The sequence below is a fragment of the Salvelinus sp. IW2-2015 genome, unplaced genomic scaffold, assembly GCF_002910315.2.
Source record: "Salvelinus sp. IW2-2015 unplaced genomic scaffold, ASM291031v2 Un_scaffold3057, whole genome shotgun sequence".
NCBI classification, from domain to species: Eukaryota; Metazoa; Chordata; class Actinopteri; order Salmoniformes; family Salmonidae; genus Salvelinus; species Salvelinus sp. IW2-2015.
This window is the reverse complement of record NW_019944349.1, coordinates 46550-70796: the sequence shown is the minus strand read 5'-3', so window position 1 is coordinate 70796 and position 24247 is coordinate 46550. Positions and strand designations below refer to the sequence as shown.

The 24247-nt window shown below is 44.7% G+C and overlaps 1 protein-coding gene across 1 annotated transcript in view; it reads right to left on the bottom strand.

Moving 5' to 3' along the window:
- Positions 1-541: 541 nt before the first annotated feature.
- Positions 542-24247, bottom strand: part of LOC112075273 (talin-2-like) — a 56195-nt gene continuing 32489 nt past the window's right edge. Inside the window, 23 exon segments of the mRNA XM_024142297.1 lie at positions 542-763; positions 1083-1176; positions 1805-1944; positions 3033-3230; positions 3474-3593; positions 6244-6452; positions 7701-7803; positions 7928-8056; positions 8244-8378; positions 8641-8754; positions 8923-9036; positions 13696-13824; positions 16844-17004; positions 17625-17784; positions 17942-18076; positions 18472-18639; positions 18815-18913; positions 19962-20170; positions 20941-21049; positions 21531-21644; positions 21859-22039; positions 23042-23118; positions 23362-23463. Of these exon segments, the coding sequence (XP_023998065.1) occupies positions 542-763; positions 1083-1176; positions 1805-1944; positions 3033-3230; positions 3474-3593; positions 6244-6452; positions 7701-7803; positions 7928-8056; positions 8244-8378; positions 8641-8754; positions 8923-9036; positions 13696-13824; positions 16844-17004; positions 17625-17784; positions 17942-18076; positions 18472-18639; positions 18815-18913; positions 19962-20170; positions 20941-21049; positions 21531-21644; positions 21859-22039; positions 23042-23118; positions 23362-23463 (3222 nt within the window).

Genomic DNA, 24247 nt, shown 5'->3' with positions numbered 1-24247 from the left:
TCTCTCTGCGGGCTTCCTCCCCTCCTCCACTCCCTTCTCCCTCCCCATCCTGTGTTTCAGAGCATGACAGAGAGCTCATTAACCGAGCTTAAATCACACTGGCCACACAGCAGGCCCCGGACAGAAGGAGTGTGACAATTGCCTACGAGAGCTGGAGGTTACCAATCAACATCGAACAGGCTTACATCAATAACATTAGCTTTACGTGATAACAGCTGCAGCTCCAATAGTTGGTATGGTAGCAGGAGTTGTAGATGGAGCAGTAAGGGTGTTAGGTAAAAGCAGTGGTCATCTGTTTAGCTCAGCTAGGTTGTTATGAGAGATTGGATCGAGTAGCATATAAAAGTGGGGTATGTTACCAATGTATATTATTTATGGGAGTCGCTTCATCAGGAGAACTATTTGAGTTGTAAGTTGTATCCCTGTAAGGGTTTCTTTGGTTGTTAGTTAAGATGAGCAGGTTCCGTCTCTAGATGTTAAAGATGTTTTCCCTCTCCTCTCAGGCGGTGAAAGGAATGCTTAGCCAGCCCCAACGAGCCAGTCAGCAAACCTCTCCTACTTCCACTGCATTCGAGACGTCATGGAGAACTCCAGCTAGGTTGAGGGGCCATGACCACTGAGCGCTGCTGTGAATAGAGGCAAGGCATAACCACAAGCTCTTCCTCACATTTTCGTGATCCGTCTTCCTCGATGTCCAGTGGGAAAGTTTAGGAGAGTTTGCTGACTGGCTGTTGGGGGCTGGTCTAGCATTCCTTTCACCGTCCTGAGAGGAGAGCGGAAAACATCTTTAACATCTAGAACGGAACCTGCTCATTTAACTAAAACCAAAGAAACCCATTACAGAGATACAACTTTACAACTCAATATTCTCCTAGAGCACTCCCTATCTATAACATTTAACATAACCCACTTATGAGTGCTACTATCCAATCTCTCATAACAACAAAGGCTGCTACAGAGATGACACTGCTTTACTAACACCCTTACTGCTCCATCTAACACTCCTGCTACCACCACTATGACGGCCAGCTGTATATCAGTAAAGCAATGGTTATTGATGTAAGCGTTGATGTTGATGGTACCTCCAGCTCTCGTAGGGCATTGCACACTTCCTTCTGTCCCGGGGGGCCTGCGTGTGGCCAGTGTGATAGCTAGGTAATGCTCTCTGTCACTGCTCTGAACCAACAGGATGCGGAGGCAGAGAGGAGGAGAGAGGGGGAGACCCGAGAGAGAGCGCCGAGAGAAGTTCAAAATGAGAGGCAACCTTAGTCCAGCCGTTCAGCTCCATTAAGCAAACACAAGGTCCCAGGCTCCATTTGGTTCCAAATTCTAATATTGTGCTTGGTCCCTCTGACTCTCCCCCTCCCGCTTACCTCCTCCCTCTCTCTTTTTTTTCAGCAGAATTCCGCAGGCTTCCAGTGAGCCAGTCAGACATTTCAGTCACACACCTCCCTCTTAACCTTCCAATTACCAGACAGGAAATTAACAGCCTCCACAAGCCTGAAGGGAGACAGCACTTCATCTACCACCTAGGAGGACATTTCTGCTGTGAAGTGGAGCTACACTGGAGGTGTGAGATTGAGAAGTGCATGTGTGTCACATCAAAAGCCTTGTCCCTTTCTAAGGCACAGTGAAACCTCCCATTGCTTTGGCCCTGGCATAAGCGTATTGTAACACATTGCAAAAGTTGAATGAACTGTGGGTGGAAAATCTCCTGTTCTAAATCCAACATGACATAATAAATAACCAATCAACAGGTGTGGTATTGTGAGAGCCCACATAGAGGGTAGTGTATGGTAGGTACCTTGCAGCAGCAGCCAGAAGGTTCTTGGCGTTAGCTGCCCCAGGGTCTACAGACAGAGACTTGGCTGCCAGGAGCAGCTTGCTGGAAGCCATGGAGATGTTCTTCAGGTTACCTATCACCTGGATCTGCTCATCTTTCCTCTACAACATCCACAGCAGAATCACCAGTTATTACAAGTCATAAACACTAGTTGTAAATCAATCATATACAAAAGTCATACAGAAAGGGCATGAAATGTTGCTAGTCATTTAGAGAGTCTAAATGAACCCAAATCTGCCTAGTAACTGATCCCCTCAGAGCGATGACACGGCTATATAGTGCTAATCAACGCTGAATGTAACCTTTATTTAACTAGGTAAGCCTGTTAAGAACAAATTATTTAAAATGACGGCCTACAATGGCCAAACCCAGACGACGCTGGGCCAATTGGGACTCCAATTGGCCCAGACTCACAATTGGAATCGAACCAGGGTCTGTAGTGATGCTTCTAGCACTGAGATGCAGTGCCTTAGACCGCTGCACCACTCGGGAGCCCTGTGCAACTGACTATCCCTGGTCCACCTTTCCATCAGTCAGATGAATAGGAGAATGGTTTTCTAGCTGCACCATGCTTAACATGTCTATTGTTCCCCTCAAACTCTGTTCTAAACAAAGACTCTATGGTTACAACTCTGCTGCTGGCAGTTCCTGCAGTCACCTGGGTCTGATTTGGTAATCAGTGTCATGCCATTAAGATTTCCTCCTTCCTTATCAGCAAGGCAGCCCGGAAAAGACCTTCAACTGTCATCTTATTTAGACTACATTTAACAGACCGCCGCTCTGAGGCAATTCAATTGAATATTCCGTATCTATAAGGAAAGATAATCAACAAATAGATTGACTGATGGTTGGCCAAGCTATGACTTTTGAGGCCAATTGGTCAACTTTTCCTCCTCTATTTTCCATCAAATCAGCTTTGATAAATTATACAGTTGGTTCTTATGTCCAAAAGGTGATGAAGATGCTTACGTAAATAAATTAGTCACACTAAAACAGTCACATCCAGTATGGTGCCTCGTTTATGTTCATTAGGCACGAAACAAAACAACAAAAGTGCGTGGAACGGGGAGGCACTATGTGAACTTGTCAGTAAGAAATGTTCATTATGGTTTCCATTGCTATGGTATGGCGTGCCCTAATGAACACGTTCCAGGTTCAGTACCACACAGACAGACCACTGTGACTGCACCTGAGTGTGCCCAGCCATCTCAATGCCGGCGTCCAAGAACTCATCAAAGTCTTCGCTGAACTTCCCAGATGCGTCTGCGAGCTGGGTGCTGGAGCCRCGGGAGGCATGGACCACGTCTCCTGCTGATTGGTTCAGATCTGCTGCGGTCTGGTTCAGCTCGCTCTGGGCCTCCTGGAACGACCTGGTGGATGGAGGGAGCTACAGAGAAAGAGAAAGATAAGAGATAGAGAAATACAGAGAGACAACAAAGACAGCCATAGCGAGTCAGTGTTTAGGTTGTGGTGCAATAAATGTAAGTTTGGTTTAAAAACATTAGATAAGTGTTTGACCTAGCGGCAGTTTTAAATCAATAAACGGGTGATTAACTCAGGGGTAATCAGTGGCTTCACGTGAATGTTTTTTCAATAAAGTAACCTTTACTTAAGGAAGTGTAGAACTTACCGTTTCTCCCAGCAGTTTCTTGCTGGCCTCTCCAATGCTCCTGAGGGCCATGTCCACATCCTTCTGGCCAGGCAGGCAGTTGACACAGTTATTCAGAGAGTGGGACACAGCCTTGGCCACCTGAAGCAGAGAGAACAGGTGTGTGTGAGCACAGGTGTGCGTGTGTGTGTGTGTGTGTGTGAGCGTGCCTGCGTGTGTGTGTGTGATCATTCATGCGTGAACGGAGGTGTTTTCCACAGTAGTGATGTTGCTGAGCTGCAATCACAATCTTAAAATGCTAATGAGCCAAGAAGCATAGCGGAGTAATTGATGTTCCTAATTTGCACTTCTGTTTCCAACAGAACATATGCCAACCAATATGTCTGTGTCCCTGTGGGGCCTAGCAACAGAACAGGAGTCGTGCTGCTGAAAGGATTACTGAATGCACAACTAGGACTACCTGAAAAGATAAAGAGACAATTGAAGCCTTTTATTTGGTAAGATTTAAAAGAGATCATCATCCAAAGAGGAATTCAAGGACTTTTATTGGATTCCATTCAAAAACAAAGGGATCTTCGACACCATGTAAAATGGGTCCTATTTCTCTCTCATTTGCAAAGGAACAGAACAAGCACCACAATACTATGTCCCGTCTGTCCCTTTATCTGCAGAAGCATCTATAGATGCATCCTTTATTCATCTGGTGGGAAGGTTATATGGGGAGGACCAGGCATTAATAATTGATGTGTGCATAAAGCTGTGAATCTCCTGCTACAGCAGGCGGAGGATCAACACCTCACTGTGTTTGACAGGTGATCAGTGTTTTGTTCAGCTGGGCTGATAAAATGTGAACTATTATTTCTATGAAAAGTTATTTTATTATTCACAACCAGGTACTGTAGTTGTGAGAAGTGATCTGTGGAAGCTCTACAATAAAAATAGTTGCCTCTCACTTGACCTTCACTGTAACACAAGCCAAAACTTTCTGAATAAAAGTGGTGATATTAAAACTCTAGTAGCATTTGGTTGTCTAAGAGCACCAACCACAGTCCACTCCATTCAGACAGAGGACAATTATACTGAACAGATGGAAAATATGGACGTTAGCAGAGCCATATACAGCTGAAATCGGAGGTTTACATACACCTTAGCCAAATACATTTAAACTCAGTTTTTCACAATTCCTGACAAAATGTCCCTGTTTTAGGTCAGTTAGGATCACCACTTTATTTTAAGAATGTGAAATGTCAGAATAATAGGAGAGAATTTATTTCAGCTTTTATTTCTTTCATCACATTCCCAGTGGGTCAGAAGTTTACATGCACTCAATTAGTATTTGGTAGCATTGCCTTTAAATTGTTTAACTTGGGTCAAACATTTCGGGTAGACTTCCACAAGCTTCCCACAATAAGTTGGGTGAATTTTGGCCCATTCCTCCTGACAGAGCTGGTGTAACTGAGTCTGGTTTGTAGGCCTCCTTGCTCACCTACGCTTTTTCAGTTCTGTCCACAAATGTTCTATGTGATTGAGGTCAGGGCGTTGTGATGGCCACTCCAAAAACTTGACTTTGTTGTCCTTAAGCCATTTTGCCACAACTTTGGAAGTATGCTTGGGGTCATTGTCCATTTGGAAGACCCATTTGCAACCAAGCTTTAACTTCCTGACTGATGTTGCTTCAATATATCCACAATTTTCCTCCCTTATGATGCCATCTATTTTGTGAAGTGCACCAGTCCCTCCGGCAGCAAAGCACCCACACAACATCATGCTGCCACCCCCGTGCTTCACGGTTGGGATGGTGTTCTTCAGCTTGCAAGCATCCCCCTTTTTCCTCCAAACATAATGATGGTCATTATGGCCAAACAGTTCTGTTTTTGTTTCATCAGACCAGAGGACATTTCTCCAAAAAGTACAATCTTTGTCCCCATGTGCAGTTGCAAACCGTAGTCTAGCTTTTTTATGGCGGTTTTGGAGCAGTGGCTTCTTCCTTGCTGAGTGACCTTTCAGGTTATGTCGATATAGGACTCGTTTTACTGTGGATATAGATACTTTTGTACCTGTTTCCTCCAGCAAGGTCCTTTGCTGTTGTTCTGGGATTGATTTGCACTTTTCGCACCAAAGTACGTTCATCTCTAGGAGACAGAGAGACAGCTCCTTCCTGAGTGGTATGACGGCTGCGTGGTCCCATGGTGTTTATACTTGTGTACTATTGTTTGTACAGATGAACGTGGTACCTTCAGGCGTTTGGAAATTGCTCCCAAGGATGAACCGGACTTGTGGAGGTCTACAATTGTTTTCTGAGGTCTTGGCAAATTTCTTTTGATTTTCCCATGATGTCAAGCAAAAAGGCACTGAGTTTGAAGGTAGGCCTTGAAATACCTACACAGGTTCACCTCCAATTGACTCAAATAATGTCAATTAGTCTATCAGAAGCTTCTAAAGCCATGAAATCATTTTCTGGAATTTTCCAAGCTGTTTAAAGTCACAGTCAACTTAGTGTATGTAATCTTCTGACCCATTGGAATTGTGATACAGTGAATTATAAGTTAAATTATCTGTCTGTAAACAATTGTTGTAAAAATTACTTGTGTCATGCACAAAGTAGATGTTCTAACCGACTTGTCAAAACTACAGTTTGTTAACAAGAAATTTGTGGAGTGACTCCAACCTAAGTGTATGTAAACTTCTGACTTCAACTGTACATACACATAGCAGAGCCTTTTATAGAGATATACAGTAGCTTCATCCCTATATGGCTCTGCACATTATTGTACTGAAGTCCCCTCCTCACCTGGGCTAGCCTCTGCTGGCTCTCTGCGTCACCGGGAGAGACCAGAGCTTGCTTGGCCTCATGGATCAGCATGGCCGAGCCTTCCATAACATCACAGGCTGAATCCAACATGGACGCCGCTGCCTGAGGGTTGGTGGTAGAGGCTGCCACGCCCCGCGCTGCCTGGGCTAGAGTCTTCAGGGCCTGGGCTGTCTCTCTGGCTGCTAACCCTGGAGGCAAATATACAAATGGTGAGTAGGGTTTGGAATGTTACAAATAAAGAAGAGTTATTACAGAAGTAGAGAAGTAGCAGAAGTAGCTCTCCACTGCCGCACGGCAAGCGCTCTCTCCACTGCCGCACGGCAAGCGCTCTCTCCACTGCCGCACGGCAAGCGCTCTCTCCACTGCCCACGGCAAGCGCTCTCTCCACTGCCGCACGGCAAGCTCTCTCTCCACTGCCGCACGGCAAGCGCTCTCTCCACTGCGCACGGCAAGCGCTCTCTCCACTGCCGCACGGCAAGCGCTCTCCCACTGCCGCACGGCAAGCGCTCTCTCCACTGCCGCACGGCAAGCCTTCTCTCCACTGCCACACGGCAAGCGGTACCGATGCACCAAGTCTGGAACCAACAGGACCCCAAACAGCTTCTACTTCCCAAAGCCATTAGACTACTAAATAGTTAACCAAATAGCTACCCAGACTATCTGCATTGACCCTCTTTGCACTAACTCGTACCTCTGGACATCGACTCGGTACTGGTACCCGTGTATAATGCCAAGTTATCGTTACTCATTGTGTATTTATTCCTTGTGTTCTTATTTTTTTCTATATTTTTCTCTCTGCATTGTTGGGAAGGGCCCATAAGTAAACATTTCACTGTCAGTCTACACCTGTTGTTTACCAAGCATGTGACAAATAAAATGAAAAAATTTATGAAAAGGACTGTTTGCATTCAGATGTGTCAAACATCCAAATACATTCAGAAGATTGAATTAAGGCTTAATAAATGCATGTTATGACCTCCGATATCCATAGCCCTCTCACGTTGACAGTGTGCTATACCAGGTAGCGAGAGCCTCTGGTTTAGTTTCATAACGTCTAAACCACTGACTGCCTCAACAAGGGAATGCAACATTTCAGCATCAACACAACACATTGGGGAGGAATCTAGTAAATTGAATCAGCTTGCATTACCCCATTCATCTAGACAAGATTACTGAAGGAATGTCACATCTATTGAAGTAGGGGAAGGATTTCTTCTGTTTTAGTCTTTGTGCTACTTTTCAGAGAGTAAAGGTTGAAACTAATTTACTATTGACCTTGAAGCATCAAATATGTTGACGCTTTCAGTAGTAACAGTAAAATCTGTAGTCAAAAGTGAAATATACTATTATAGACACATCCTGGTGGTGCTATGGAGTTTGTTATTTAGTGGTATTGCTCTAAGTAGAATAGGAGCCCCAGGGCAGTAGTACAGTACCTGTGTAGTGTTCATTGCCCTGTGCAGCACAGGTGAGCAGCTGAGCCATGGAGGATCCCACAGACTTTGAGGTGCTGCCCAGATCCTGAGCACACTTCTCCAACTGCAGAGAGAACAGCCCACAGTACATCAGACACCCAGACAAACAGACTCAGCAATGGATGAAAGAGTAATCACTAGAAGTAATGAGAGACGTTGATTAATTCAATGAATCAGATTTCCCTGACCGATTCTCCAGGTAGTGGTTTCAGCTGCATGTCTATGGCAGCCATCTTGGCGTCTTGGAGCTCAGTCTTCAGAGTCTGGACGGCTGTGAGAGCTGAGTGGATCTCCATGGGGCCGCAGGCTTCGTGGGCCTAAAGAGCACAGGGAGAGAGCAGACCATTGAATTAGTCATTCTAGACTGACAGCTTTTAACCCATCTGAGCTGGTATTTAGTGCCATAGTCTCTCAGAAGCTGGCTAGTCCTAACAGGGGATAGGTACCCTCACAAAGTGACAGAGGTGAGCGACAGGTATGACTTAAGTGTGTGTGTGTATGTACCTTCTGTGCTGCGGTTCTGAGCTCTGCCAGGCTGGTGGCCAGGTTCTTGGCACACTGACCCAGCTGCATAGCAGCGGCCTGGTTCATCACCGTGGGAACAGACGACTTCGCTGATGTCACCATCTTACTGCCAGGCTGTCATGAGAGAAACAGGAAACAGAAAAATGTCAAATTCATCCCAAGAAGATGTTTGGTACCAGAGAATAGATGTCTTTCTTAGAATCTATTATGACTACAAAACCCAGCCTTGCCCAAGTATTAGACATCAATAAGATATCTTTAGAAGCTTTCAAGCACACACACACACACACACATATATCAGCACTGTACAATATATTGAGATCCCTTCATTCAATATGTGGTGAGATTAGGAGCCAGACTGGCACTGGGGGTGTACCTGTAGGAAGTTCTGGCTGGTGATGATGAGTGCTAGCTGGGTAGTGAGGTCTTCAGGCTGGGCCTGGCTGCCCCTTACCCCCTGGACCAGCCGGGGAATGTGGTCTGCCATGGCCTAGTGAGCCGCACACATACATAAACAGTAGACACACATACAGTATTCAACCACAGTTTCTATATAGCTGTAGCACCATTATAGCTGTTTAACTACAGTAGGCATACACAGTGTTCAATGCAAGGAACTGGCGATGTCCCCTGACATTAAGAGACTTATCCCCAGTACCTTGCAGCTCTGCACCAATTGCTGGTGAGCGGCGGTGTTCTTGTTGGAGGCTGCTGCATTCTGGGAGGCAGCGATGGTCTGGGTGGCTGCAGCTGCAGCTTGCTTGGCGGCATTCTGTTGGAATGTCACACACGTCAGGCATGTTTAGAATCACTGCCTCGACGAATCAACACACACACACACACAAGATGCCTCCCAAATGGCACCCCATTCCCTTTATAGTGCACTTATTTGGACCAGGAGGCCCATGGTCAAAAGAAGCGTACTAAAGGGAATGGAGTGGCATTTGGGAGGCAGACAGTCTCTGTTTAGTGCCAGGGTTCCTCAGGTCAGAGATCAAATATTTGTCGTGCCATCTTTAATGTCGGGCAGCAGGGTTCAAACAGTCTCCTGATTTGGTATTTTATTAGGATCCACATTGGCTGTTGTGAGAGCCTCTGGCCCACTCAAAACATGAACAATACAGAACATTAACAGCTCAAGGACAAAACTTAATCAATTTAAAAAAGGCACACGTAGACTCCATGTCAATACATACACGCACAAACTATCTAGGTCAAATAGGGAAGGTGTTGCTTTATTGGTTTCTTGAGACCAGGTTTGCTGTTCATTTGAGCAGTATGAGATGGAACGCAGTTCCATGCAATAATGGCTCTATATAATACTGTACGCTTTCTTGAAATCGGTTCTGGATTCGGGGACTATGAAAAGACCCCTGGTGGCATGTCTGGTGGGGTAAGTGTGTGTGTCAGAGCTCTGTGTAAGTTGACTATGCAAACAATTTGCAATTTAACACATTGTTTCTTATAAAAAGAAGTGATGCAGTCAGTCTCTCCTCAACTCTTAGCCAAGACAGACTGACATGCATAGTATTTATATCCTCCTTCTGATTACAATCAAAATTAAGGTGTGCCACTCTGTTCTGGGCCAGCTGCAGCTTATCTAGGTATTTTCTTGCAGCACTTGACCACACAATAATCAAGGTAAGACAAAACTAAAAGCCTGCAGAACTTGCTTTTTGGAGTGTGGTGTCCAAAAAAGCAGAGCATCTCTTTATTACGGACAGACCTCTCCCCATTTTTACAACCATTGAATCTATATGTTTTGACCATGACAGTTTACAATCTAAGGTAACACCAAGTAATTTAGTCTACTCAACTTGTTCAACAACCACACCATTCATTACCAGATTCAGCTGAGGTCTAGAACTTAGGGAATGATTTGTACCAAATACAATGCTCTTAGCTTTAGGACCAGTTTATTACTAGCCACCGATTATAAAATAGACTGCAACTCTTTGTTAAGGGTTTCAGTGACCTAATTAGCTGTGGTTGCTGATGCGTATATGGTTGAATCTTCAGCATACATGCTTTGTTTAATGCCAGTGGCAGGTCATTGGTAAAAATAAAAAAGAGTAGAGGGCCTAGAGAGCTGCCTTGCAGTACACCACACTTTACATGTTTGACAGAGAAGCTTCCATTAAATAAAACCCTTTGAATTATATTAGATAGATGGCTCTGAATCCACGATATGGCAGAGGTTGAAAAGCCATAACACATAAGTTCTCTCAGCAACAGGTTATGGTCAATACTATCAAAGGCTGCACTGAAATCTAACAGTACCGCTCCCACAATCTTCTTATAAAACAATCATCAGTCATTTGTGTCAGTGCAGTACATGTTGAGTGCCCTTCTCTATAAGCATGCTGAAAGTCTGTTGTTAATTTGTTTATAGAGAAATAGCATTGTATTTGGTCAAGCTGATAGGTCTGCTGTTAGAACCAGTAAAGGCCGCTTTATGTGATCGATACATGAACAATCTTGTTTAGGGCTGTAGCGGTCATGAAATTTCGTCAGCCGGTGATTGTCAAGCAAATAACTGTCGTCTCACGGTAACTGACCATTAATTAACAAACACATTTAGCATCTCCTGGCTTCCACACATAGCCTACAAGCCATTTAAAAAAAGTCTAATAAATCCATGTAATATAGCCTACCCCTTCACAATAAATCCATTATTTATTTTGGACAGGTCTAAAGAAGCATGATATGAAGAAAATGTAGTCTATTTCAGAAGAAAAGAATAGCATGCTCGGAGTTGTCCTTATGTTAGGTCCTGATATGGCTATGCCAAATGGCTGTGGGCTACACTACTTAATTTAGCAGATAGGATGTGCTTATAATTCCGTGGCATTATTTTATAGTATTAAGAATACAATTGAACAAAGCTGAATAAAATATAAATATTTTCTCCAAAACGATTTGAGGGAATGCGCACACACACTATTCTGTGTTGAGTGGTTAGCAAAGAAATAGGTACTTCTATATGCATAATTTAGATGTATTAATGTAACTTTAGTTGATGTATTAATGTAACTTTAGTTGTTCTACAAACAGTGGGCTATATGTTTTGATTTTTAATACATTGTAAGGYTGCATGATGAGACTAATGATGATTWGAAAAAMYCTCGAAAGGCATGAGCTCGGCTTTGTTTTTGCACAGGCTGTACACACGCCAATAGTCTCTCATTCACAATTTGACAAGCACTTGATAATGCCTCGAATTTTACAGTGGCATCCCCTTCGTGGCCGTAATGCACCCTAAAAAAATCCATGCCTTTTGCAGTGCTGCGTTGTGCCCTTCTCCCTGAGTGTGCAACGCAATCCGAAGCATCTCTCACTCACACGGCTCTCTGTCATATCCAATTCCGAGGTGCATATTGAAGATATTGAAAGAACTGTCCACATTTACTTTCGTCAGCCAACAAGATGAGCAGGCCTAACGAACAGCAAAAGCACTAGCCTATATCAATCTACTATCTCCCATAGTACCAAAAGTCGACCTATTCTATTCTTTGCGAGAAATAAATATTCCATGAATCAGTCAGTGTGTGTAAGTGAATCTGTGTGTGCTGCGGGGTTGAAGCTACAAACCCATAGGCTTTGCTCTATTCATCCCTTCCAGGGTTTTGGGAGGGAGGGTGGACAACGAGCCTGTCATAGCAGATGTAAGTAATGTCCCCACGCACTCTGGCAGCTTTCATGGCCAAGATAAGTTCTTTCCTCTTCTGGTGCACAGCTTCAGGATAGTCCTCGTTGAGGAAGGTACACGTTCCTCTCAAGTTCTTGGCTCTTTCCAGAACAGCTACCTTGTGCTTTTTTATTATTATTTTTTATTTCAGCTTTATTTAACAAGTTAGGCTAGTTGAGAACAAGTTCTCATTTACAACTGAGACCTGACCAAGATAGAGCTAAGCAGTGCGACACAAACACAGAGTTACACACGGGATAAATAAACGTACAGTCAATAACACAATAGAAAAGTCTATATACAGTGTATGCAAATGTAGTAAGATTAGGGAGGTAAGGCAATAAACCTCAAGAACCTGACCACTACGGGCCTGTCACATGGGCCTGTCACATGGGCCTGTCACCTGGGCCGGTGGTGGGTTTTCCAGTTCTGTAGGCGCGCTCCACCTCAATCTTCTTGTGGTCCATCTTCAGTTTCGCCGAGATCATTTCCCTCACTTTGTCCTCAGACTCCATCCAGGTCTCATGTGCCAATTCTACAATTACGTCCACAACCATGTTGTTCCTGCAAACTGTTCTTCAGGCCCTGGACCTCTCTGGTCAGGTCGTCCATTCTTTTATTAGTTGAGTCCACCAGTATTTGGACAAAACACTACAAGCCATTTTCTTGTTGAAACAACTGCATGTAGAATTTTTGTTTTGTTTTCTTCGCTCACCTGTGACGGAGAGACACCACTGTCCTCAACAGTACTCCTGCTGGCTTTGGTCTTTGTCATGGTACCTAGGAACGTAGGTTACGCTGTTACTCCTCACAGTTCCAGACAGGGCAGGTCGCAGGGAAGATTGAAAACAACAAAGAGCAGGGATCTAGACAGCCACAAGCCCGGGACAATCTGTGATCCCAGCCACGGGGGCTGCGTTCAAGCCCTCAAGAAAACCCTGCTAGCTTGATAGGCAGCTAGCAAGCAGCTACACCAAATAGCACCTCAGAACCGGTCTTGGTCGGCAGGATCACTGGACAGAGAGTAGCAGACCCAGCAACTGATGCCAACTGCGTCTCGGGATCCAAACTCAAAAAGGTAGCTAGATATTAAGAAACTTTATAACACACTTCCAAAACACCAAACTTTCCAAAACAACAAACCGAGYTCTCCCTCATTCCGCGTTCAACAGTCATATGTAAAATGCTCCTTTTACATTTCAGTGGCTAGTAGGATGACGATCGAAGAATGATACTGGATGGTCTCTACTTTCATATGAGGGAAAACATACAAGGACTTCTCAGAATGTAAACAGGAAGGGAAAGGAAGTTTCTATAACAGTTGAATGTACACAGAGTACACTGTAGCTCTCCAAACACACTCAGTAATGTCCTGTACTGTATATAACTGTTCTTGCATGGTTTACATCARCAGTTGGAAATAATAACTCTGGTAATGTAATCACCTCTGCACGTTAACCTAAAGCCCCAAATAATACAGCATATAAAAAATACTATTTCTAGACTTTCACTCAAAGCCTGTTGTTTTCCATGTGATTGACAATGTGGTGTGTATGTAGAGCAAGAGCTATGATGAGGAGAAGCAAGTGGAAGTGCCTGGTTACTCAGCCCCAGAGCCATATACAGAGTTTGGCAAACCCATTAATGGGACGCCATCTTAGCACCAAACTCGCGGCGCCACCCATAGGTATACTGTACATATATATGGCTCTGCCCAGCCTAGCTCAGACCCATCCAACTGACCTCGAGCCTGTTAATGAGCTTCTTCTTGATGGCGTTCTGAGCTGCAGCGTTGGTGGCCACGCGTAACCCCTCAGCCGCCTCCCTCAGTCTCTGCTGCTGGTCCTCGTTCTCTGGGTATGCCGCTGCGCCCTGTTACACACACACACACACCCCCCCAGAGACAGACAGACAAACAGAGACAAAGGAAGACACCTCATCTATCATTAAAACTGGAGCAGATGGAGATGCATCCAGGGAAAGTCCAACTGTAATCATGTCCGTTTGTAATGACAGCAGCTCTTCTTTGTCTATCTATCAACATCTTGTTGMTGAGGAAACGTCAAGATTCCTTKTCATTACCTCCTCCTCTGGCTCCAGCTCTCTTTACCTCTCTCTTTCTCTCCAGCTGTCTCTGATTGTACGTGACTGGGTTCAGTWCACACAAACCAATATCCTAAGAGCCTCTGTGCGTCCTATTGTTGAGGGAATGAAGAGAATCTAGAGCCTAAGCCTCCATGCCATTTAGTTAATTAAGCAGCCAGGCGCTTCCCTCACCTGCTGCTGAATGTAACCCTCTACAGTACATTACAGCAGCCATCTTATATCTCACTAATACACACACACACTAAAAACATACCACCCACAGCCACAAGGTGATGTTTATAGTAAGCCCAGACTAATGTGAAGAGACGTTACAGTACTAAATCCTCAAGAGTAGAGGGGAATAATGTGATTGACTGTTGAAATGCAAAACACTTTCTTCATAACAGTGTGTCATGTTAGCCAGCCCAGTACAGGCTATTATTCATACTATTCACTGCTTCCTGTACGCCAGGTTAACTGGTCACCTATGTGTGATCGGAAATAGTCACTGAAGGGAAAACCAATCGTATTCTAATAATAAAAGGGATTGTAAATGAAACATAGTGTCCGAAATTAAACCACATGGCTTATGTCCAGATTTCTCAGCACACAGCTTTGAGAGAAAGCCAAACAAATCTGCCATCTTCTGTGGACTCCCCACTACTGACACAATCCTTTCACCATGCCTCAGCAAAACATTCTCTACCCTCAATCAATCAATTATATGATGCTTATATAGCATTATATAATATAATATATATAATATATATATTTTTGGTGCATAACCCCCCCCCGGGACCCTCTGAAAGTTATAGCCAGGGATCAGCCAATGTTGACGGCAACCCTGGAGCAATTAGGGTTAAGTACCTTGCTCAAGGGCAGATCAACAGATCTTTTGGTTACCTGCCCAACGCTCTAACTGCTAGGCTACCTGCAACTAGGGGTAGTGCTATAGTGTTGAATACAGTCCCATTTCTGACAGTTACCAAGGAAACAGTGGCTGGGCAAATCCTTCATTGACAGTGATAAAGATAGCTGCTATAATGTGATTCATGTGGAATCAAAAGCATTTAACCAGCTGTAAGATATGGCCCCATTTAGCATTCATGATGGCAGGGACATTAATACTTGTCTGTAAGGCTGAGGAGCAGATGAAGAATCAAGTGGACTGCCTGAATAAAAGTAGACGGATATTTAATTAGACAACCAGGAAGCACCCAAATAGCACTGTGGAAAAAGCTCTGGTTTGAATGAATGTAATCAAATGCAATACAACCCCATTTGGATAACCATATCAAACAAATGAAATGCATGTCAATGTAAATNTCACTGGAAAGGGCCATTTTTAGAGAAAGTATGACATAGAAAGAGGTTAGACTAGCCAAATTCTTTCAGACCCCATAGCGATGCCTGTCCTCCTCCAGTCAGTGAGAACTGCTCCGTCTCTTGGTCTCTGGGTGGTGTTTAAATAGGAAGGCCACCATAGCTGGTCACAGCAGTACAATCAGTGATACCTCAGAGGTCACTGGTGGTTCATTAGTGATGAGGTCACTTCATGGGAACATAGTGATCTGAGGGACAACATGAGACATCCTGCTGCGGCCATACACTGCTCTGACAGACATTCTGGGATTCAAAAACAGACATCTCTCTCTAGGGACTCCAGCCGGGTCCTCTTTTCCCCAGCACATCCAGGCAGACAACGAAAAGGTCACCTTGTGTGTACAGGATGGGGAAAACAACGAACAGGACAGATCATCGTTCTTGGAAGGGAGTTTGAGGAATTTCACTGCTCTAGTTGTGTAGATGACGAATCTGTAATATACTACTTTAGTACAACCTACTTTACTAACCTTCCATTTGGACAACTCCTCTAGTACATACATAATGGAGAATCTATAACCCAGGGGAGTCAAACTCATTCCACGGAGGGCCTAATGTGTGCAGGTTTTTAGTGTTTCCATTCAAATAAGACCGCCCTTGCTGTCTCCACCTGGCCGGTTCCCCTCTCTCCAATGGGATTCTCTGCCTCAAACCCTATTACAGGGGCTGAGTCACTGGCTTACTGGTGCTCTTCCATGCCATCCCTAGGAGGGGTGCATCACTTGAGTGGGTTGAGTCACTGACGTGATCTTCCTGTCTGGGTTGGCGCCCCCCCTTGGGTGGTGCCGTGGGGGAGATCTTCGTGGGCTATACTCTGCCTTGTCTCAGGATGGTAAGTTGGTGCTTGAAGATATCCCTCTAGTGGTGTGGGGGCTGTGCTTTTGCAGCCATGTTCTGTTATAATCTCCACCCGGCACAGCCAGAAGAGGACTGGCCACCCCTCATAGCCTGGTTCCTCTCTAGGTTTCTTCCATGGTTCTGGCCTTTCTAGGGAGTTTTTCTGAGCCACCGTGCTTCTACACCTGCATTGCTTGCTGTTTGGGGTTTTAGGCTTGTTTTCTGTACAGCACTTGTGACATCAGCTGATGTAAGAAGGGCTTTATAAATACATTTGATTGATTGATTGACAACCAGGTGAGGGGAGTTATTTACTAATCAGTGACCTTAATTCCTCAATCAAGTACAAGGGTGGAGTGAAAACCAGCAGACACTGGGCCTCTGGTGAATGAGTTTGACGTCTCTAAACCCTTTAACTAAATAAATGAAAAGAGGTCTCCGCACACTTGATCAGATGCAAGTTTCAGTGCTTAATGTGCTGCGCTTTTAATGAACAACGACCTTCATCAGACCGGTTCTGACAAAGGTTGTCGTTGACCGAAAGCTTAGCACAGTCAGTAAGCCATTATTACGTACTGTACCTGACAGCCTCCACCATCCTGGCTGTGGCGTCTGCCAGTAGTTTAGCTGCAGCAAGTAGCTTCTTAGAGTTGTCAACATCCACTTCCACCTCAGCATCTGACCGCATGGCATTCACCAGGTCAGAGGTGGCCTGAGCCAGGACCCTGGCCTGACGAACCATCTCTCCTGAGAGGGGACAGAGGAGAGAAAGAGGGGGATGGGTAGAAGTAGAGGGGGTGGAGACGTGTGTGTGCGCGAGAGAGAGTCAGCGAGCAAGAGAGCGAGTCAGCAAGAGGAGAGAGAGAACCAGACAAAGTTAGGCTACTGTATGACTAAATCCTGCCAGTCCAAGGAGAATGAAGATGGGGTAGTTATTCTCTCTATTAAAGAACACATGGCTTTAAACTGCAGGCATCTGGCAGCCAGCATCGAGAACTCAAGCCAATCTGCCAACACTCCCCTGGGAGAGAGAATGAGTCTATTTCCAAAACATTTTTATACTCAACTAACTGAGGCTTTTATGTCAGGTGTGACTGGAACCCACATATTTGCTGTTGGCTGAAAGCCAGCATTCTTCAACTGGTTGGCCACAGTACAGAACAGAATGAGGTTCTATAGAGTAGMTGGCAGACACTTTCTATACACCAAKAGGCYTTAAATCTAAATATCAACAAACATTCATCAATTKAAACAATTAAATCAAGCTTTATTAAATCAAGCTTTATTAAATCAAGCATTTAATTCTATTSAGTTSTATTTAGCGACTTCATCACTACCACTACTAGGGAATCCCCTTCCCTCCTCACCTGCGTCTCCCATGGAGCTGAAGATGCTCTCTGTTACGGTCATGATGGTGTCGGTGGCCTGGTCGTAGCGACCAATGGGCTCGCCGTGGGAGCCGTAGTGGCATACATGCTCCAGCAGGTCCCCCAGGGCCTGACCGACAACACTGGCTGCAGCACTCACCTGCAGGATGTGTCTCAACTCAGTTTCAATTCAACTTTCAGTCAATTCAGGAAGTACACTGACAAACCCATTTCAATGTTCCTCAATGCTTCTATATGAGAAAATTGTACTGAAATTGAGATGGACTCCGCTCCAGATTGACCCCAACTCCGCTCACCTGCTTCAGCATCTCCCCGTCGACTGTGGCAGACAGACAGGCCTGGACACAGCCCTCCACTGAGCGGTCCACCAGCTTCCCTGCCTCAATCAGCTGCTCCTGGCACACTGGGGAGCTGATGGTGGGACTCACCACCTGCAGGGAGATGGAGAAAGTGAGCATGTGAGAGGGATATCGAGTTAGAGAGGGACAGGAAGGGCGAGAGCAGCTGCTCCTGGAACACCAGAGCACTGATGGTGAGAGTCTCCACCTGGAGAGGAAGGGATGATGGAGAAAAATGAGTGAAYGTGTTGAAAGAGAAACAAAGATGAAGTAAACAAATCATGTAAGATCAAAAACACTTCCGTTGAACATCTACGTGTATATTATTGAAGTTAGTAACTTTACCTGGGGTTCCTGAAGTGGAAGAATCATAGCTACTGTTGTTGAATTATCCACCGTAGCACTGCCACAAACCTTATACCTTCTCACATCATTCTCATCATGATGAAATGTCAGTGGGAGTGTGTGAAAGGTCTACAGTGTTGTACCTTGGCACAGGCGACCAGCTGGGAGGTGGAGAGGGCACACTGCGTGGCAGCAGCGATGACTCTGTTCTGTAGGACCGTGTCGTCTGCCACCTGGGCCACGTTCTTAGCCTTCAGCACCATCATGGCTGCCGCGTTGGCCACCGCCTTGGCCAGGTTCATCAGCACCTCCTGAAATCGYCATCACCATTATTCATGTCCATCCCTCTTAATAAATTCTAATAAGCAAAGGTTACGYTTGAAATTCAGATTGGGTGCAACWGCAGAATAATCCCTCTAAATGTGCTGAGTCTGAATCGCATGTGAAMGGTTGTAATGAGAAAAGTGAAAATAAACAGACTCTTACCTGGAACCTCTCGTCTGACTCGTTCTCTCCTATCTGAAGCAGCAGGTCTCCACTGGCCTGGCCTATACTGCCTGCTGCACTCAGCACTGTCTGACGGGGCTGAGGGAACAGGAAGTCAGAGTACAGCTATGGCACAAGGGTTAGCCCACGTGGGGTCTACGGTAGGTATACCTAAATTACAGCTGGCTCGGCATCTACGCTTAGCCCCAGAAAGTCGACACACCAGACTAGCWTAGATGAGCTACTGTATTTCTGAATCCACATCAGGGTATTTTCATATTGTCAAGACAGAATCTCCCCAAAACATTATTATCCCAACTAGCCTTGAAGAGAACATTGTGAACGTAGTGAACTGGGCCTGCAGGTGCAGGTCTATGTGAAATCCATTATTCAACATGGCAGTGATGAATCATTCACAACAGAATTATCCWCACCGGGCTTTGTTTTGTTCAACGTGAACAAAACACAGTAGCAAAGGAAGGGTGAATAGCTCAAATGGCCATATTTTGTTATGRTTCTGCCTGGCTGTCGGTCTCTGGCCGCCTGTCTCTGTTCAGACATGAGGGCAGGAATACAATAGACAGCCAACACATGACACACACACACTCCCTAAAAAAKGGAAATAGTAATCAAATTAAGCCTTGTAACTGGGAGGAGTGCCACCATATGAATACAGTAAGAGCTCAGTTGGTATTATTGAGGCCAGTGGTGCATTAGTGATAAGTACAGTATAAACACTTCCAATCAATCAGAGGTCAAACCTAACGCACTCTACAGCCTTCTGTTACCCTCTCTTTACAGGCAATACAACTGGGAAAAGATCAACTGTGATGTTTGTTCTGTTAMTAAAGASAATATAAAATGCCTTATATCAGGGACAATGGRACTTAATGAGAGGTCCAAGTAAGTCTATAACGTTGAATCATGTGTAGAAGCTAGCTCATGTGCTCTTCAGATACCACAGGTGTTGGGCTAAAGCATTGTTGGTATAGAACTCTGGCCACGGAAAGCCGCAGTAGGCCAATCTGCAGGCTTTTGTTTCAAGTGTGCTTGCTTTGCACTAAGCTGGAACAAACGCCGTAAACACTCTGGGCTCTCCTGGACCAGAGTTGAGGCAAGTTATCTGCCTCCGCCAGCCCTGTCTCACCTCTCCGGAGGCAGGTTCCACAGCCTTGAGCAGGTCAGAGACGGCCCCAGCAAGGTTCCTAGCGGCACCCATAAGGTCATTGCTCCCGCCCGTGTCGTCCTCTATAAGAGCAGCCAGTAGCTTCACACYTTTAGACATCTCTGTCAGGTTGGAGGAGATGGTGGTGATGGCACAGCCCACTGCAGTGTAGTCTGTGTCTGTCGGGTCGCCTATAAGATGGAGGGAGGAAGGAAGGGAGGGGAAGAGAGAGAGAGCAGAGAGAGACAGAAAGATAAAGAGAGCCAAGTTAACCATCTCAAGCCCTTCTGGCCTGTCCTCTGGGTACCTAACAGGGTGCAGTACAGTGAGCCAGTATGTGTCACAAACATGTACCCATGTTACACTCAGCCAGTCAACTCAGCATGTCACATTAGATCATTCTGTTTAGACATGAGGCTGCTGGTGGAAATGACCAGACGTTTAGATAAAAGGGGAAAAGGGTCAGGGACCGTATAAAGCATCTCAGAGCGCTGGTCCAGGATCAGGAACCCCGGTCCATGTCATCTTAATCACTATAYGATGGCCTAAAAGGCCAAACTGATCCTATATCAGCACTCTTCTCTGATTGCTACTGGACAACAGAGCAGGGAAGTCCCCTTATATTGAAACAGATGGTTGAAGCACCGACTGTCCCTTGGCTGGGTTCMGCATGGCACCAAACCAATGATATGAAGAATACTGCCAGCTCGCTTGGCCCACTAGCACACATTATAATGGATAACAGTTCATCATTACTGTAGATTTACATGTAATGAAAACCAGATCATTAATTTGAAAAATGTCAAGTGTGAATAATTTAAAACCGCAAGATATAAAAATGAAGAAAAACTGCTTGTAAAAATGTAAACTCAAAACCTTTTTACTGTCACTTCAACAGCACTGGAATATTCAGCTCTTCCATTGAACATGTCATTTCATGAGTCATCCCAAAGCCACGTACCAGCGGTGAGGTTGACCACAGAAGCTGTTCCTGCGGTGATGGCGTCCACCTGGGAGTGGATCTCATGTTTGGACTCATCCACCTTGTTCTGGATCCACACCTTGGACGCCTGGAGGAGAGAGATGGTACTGGTTCATCAGAATTAYTACATGAAGGTGGTACTTGGCAGCTAAAAGCTGAATTGCAGAACATACAAGTAAATAAGAACAATTAAACATCAGAAAGTCAGGATGGGAGTTGAAGGATGAATGGTGATCTAGGAGCTGAAGCAGGGAGAATGGCATTGAGGAAAGAGCACTAGGGTGAGCATAGACGTAGTTACATTTATTTTAAGGAGTGTTATGTACATACATTAAACATGCCATTAAGCATAAAAATCAAACGTCAGAAAATTACAATATAAAATGTAAAGATTTGGATCAGAAGCTTTAAGAGTATTAACAACTTAATTATAAGTTAATAGGGCATGAAATTAGCTGAGTGCTGTGTGTGCTTGTCCGTGTGTGACGGTCAGTATGCTGTTGTATGTCCACCTCACCATGTCCTGTCCCAGTGGAGACAAGTGTGTGTGTGTGTCTGTGTGTCCACACCATGTCCTGTCCCAGAGGAGGCAGGTTGTCCACCTCTCCCAGATCAGCCTGTGCCTGCTGTACTGCCTGCATACTGGTGTTGATGGTCCCCATCAGGGCCTGCTGGGCCGAGCTCTGGAGAGAATAAACACACAGACATGATCAATATCTACTAAACACGTATAGAGATATGAGAGAGAGAAACATATAAAAAGAGGATGTGCGAGAGAGATAGGGGGAGAGAGAGAGAAAGGTGGAGAGAGAAACAGAAAGAAGAGGGGGAGAAAGAGAAAGTGTGTGTGTGTGTGTGTGTGAGAGAGAACATGCAACATTGCATTCCTGCTCTCACCAGTGGTGGCATGTGTCCTCGGTGCATCTGTCCCATGATGACCTGTTGCTGTGCAGAAGGCATGGTGCCCATGCTGAGAGACTCTGCTCCTATAGAGCCAGACCTGATCACCCCTGGTAGAGCCACAGAACCATGCTCCACACGACCCACACGGTTAAACTGCTGCTGCAGGATCGTCGACCTGGAAACACGCAGATAAACAGACAGATTCTACATGAATTAACTATGATCTGTGCATGATTTTAGAAAAAACACATCTGTGATACTTAATATTCATCACATATTTATCGATAGCATTTCAGGCGTCACCTTTCCCATCCACAGGTGGTCCAACTATCGAAGGATGGTGGTGTCTGTTTGCCAGACTCTGTGTGTGTGTGTTTGTGTATGTGTGTGGTGCTAACAGGAACCATGGCCGACATCAAACCTTCATTGTGTTCTTCCAGGAACAAGACTGTTATTCTTCAGATGAAGCCTTCCAGGTTTGGTTTCCTGTGAGTTTGCAGAATTAATGCCTGTGTTTTCCCTTAGGCTCTCTATGCTATCCTCCACACTGACTGGCCCAGATAAAGGAACAACACAAGGTCTGCGTCTCAAATGGCACCCTATTCCCTAATCAGTGTGCTACTTTTGATCAGGGCACATAGGGYTCTGGYCAAAAGTAATGCACTACATAGGGAGCCATTTGGGACACTACCAAGGCCAATATTCCCTCAGTACAGGAAAGGAAACATCAATTGAGACTAGACAGGAAAACAGCTTACGTTATTTAACGACAGCTCTATGTAGATAAAGGGACTAATACGCGTGTAATTAGGGAAGTCCAGATAAAAATGTTGTTTATCCGGACGGAGAGAACAGAGGAACTCCAACAGAGGAAGTTGATCCTAAGGGACAATACTATCCTCACTGAGGGGAAGTGTTCATGAGTACAGGCAGGTGTATTTATGAGATCTATACATTATAGCTGGAACATAAAAATGGGACTGAAGCCATGTTGGCTTCATTAGCCACTGAACGGAAGAAAACAGACAAAAACAGACGAGACTACYTGGACCTCTCCAATAATAAACACTCTTTTTCATTTTGAAATGTTTTCTGTTGCATGCCCTAATGAACACAACCCTGGTCTGTAGGACACTACTATTGTGTGTTACTGAGCATTATATAACAGTTCACATACTTCTTTGGGGAGACGGATTCTTCCAGCATGGTGGATTCTTCATCTCCTTCTAAACCAAAACGGTCTTTACTTTGCTTCTACAGAGACAGAGAGAAAGAGAGAAATTCCCAAAGTGACATTTGGATCACAAAGGTGACAATGGCTATTCTATCTCTAAAAGGCAACACATATTGTGATTGGCAGGTAAGTTTAGGCATAACTATTTGGACATGCATGGGAGTATTGATGTTTTCTAGAAGCAGTGTCCCTCACTTTAACAAGTCGATAATCAATAATCAAGGAAGATGTAGCTACGATGGGAAAGGGTTTTCCACACTCACCTTTTTGAGGATGATGTCGATGTATCCAGCGATGAGCTGAGAGATTTGTTCTCCCTCAGTGGTCTGGACTGAGTAGTAGCTCTCCTGGTACTCCCCAAAATCCTACAGCAGAGGTCCATACACATACAGCATTTATACTGGACTATTACAAAATCCTACAGCAGAGGTCCATACACATACAGCATTTATAAAAATGCTATATGTGGTATGGACCTCTGCTGTAGGATTTTGTAATAGTCCAGATAAAATGCTATATGTGGTATGGACCTCTGCTGTAGGATTTTGTAATAGTCCAGTATAAATGCTATATGTGGTATGGATCCTGCTGTAGGATTTTGTAATAGTCCAGTATAAAATGCTATATGTGGTATGGACCTCTGCTGTAGGATTTTGTAATAGTCCAGTATAAAATGCTATATGTGGTATGGACCTCTGCTGTAGGATTTTGTAATAGTCCAGTATAAAATGCTATATGTGGTATGGACCTCTGCGTAGGATTTTGTAATAGTCCAGTATAAATGCTATATGTGGTATGGACCTCTGCTGTAGGATTTTGTAATAGTCCAGTATAAAATGCTATATGTGGTATGGACCTCTGCTGTAGGATTTTGTAATAGTCCAGTATAAAATGCTATATGTGGTATGGACCTCTGCTGTAGGATTTTGTAATAGTCCAGTATAAAATGCTATATGTGGTATGGACCTCTGCTGTAGGATTTTGTAATAGTCCAGTATAAAATGCTATATGTGGTATGGACCTCTGCTGTAGGATTTTGTAATAGTCAGTATAAATGCTATATGTGGTATGGACCTCTGCTGTAGGATTTGTAATAGTCCAGTATAAATGCTATATGTGGTATGGACCTCTGCTGTAGGATTTTGTAAT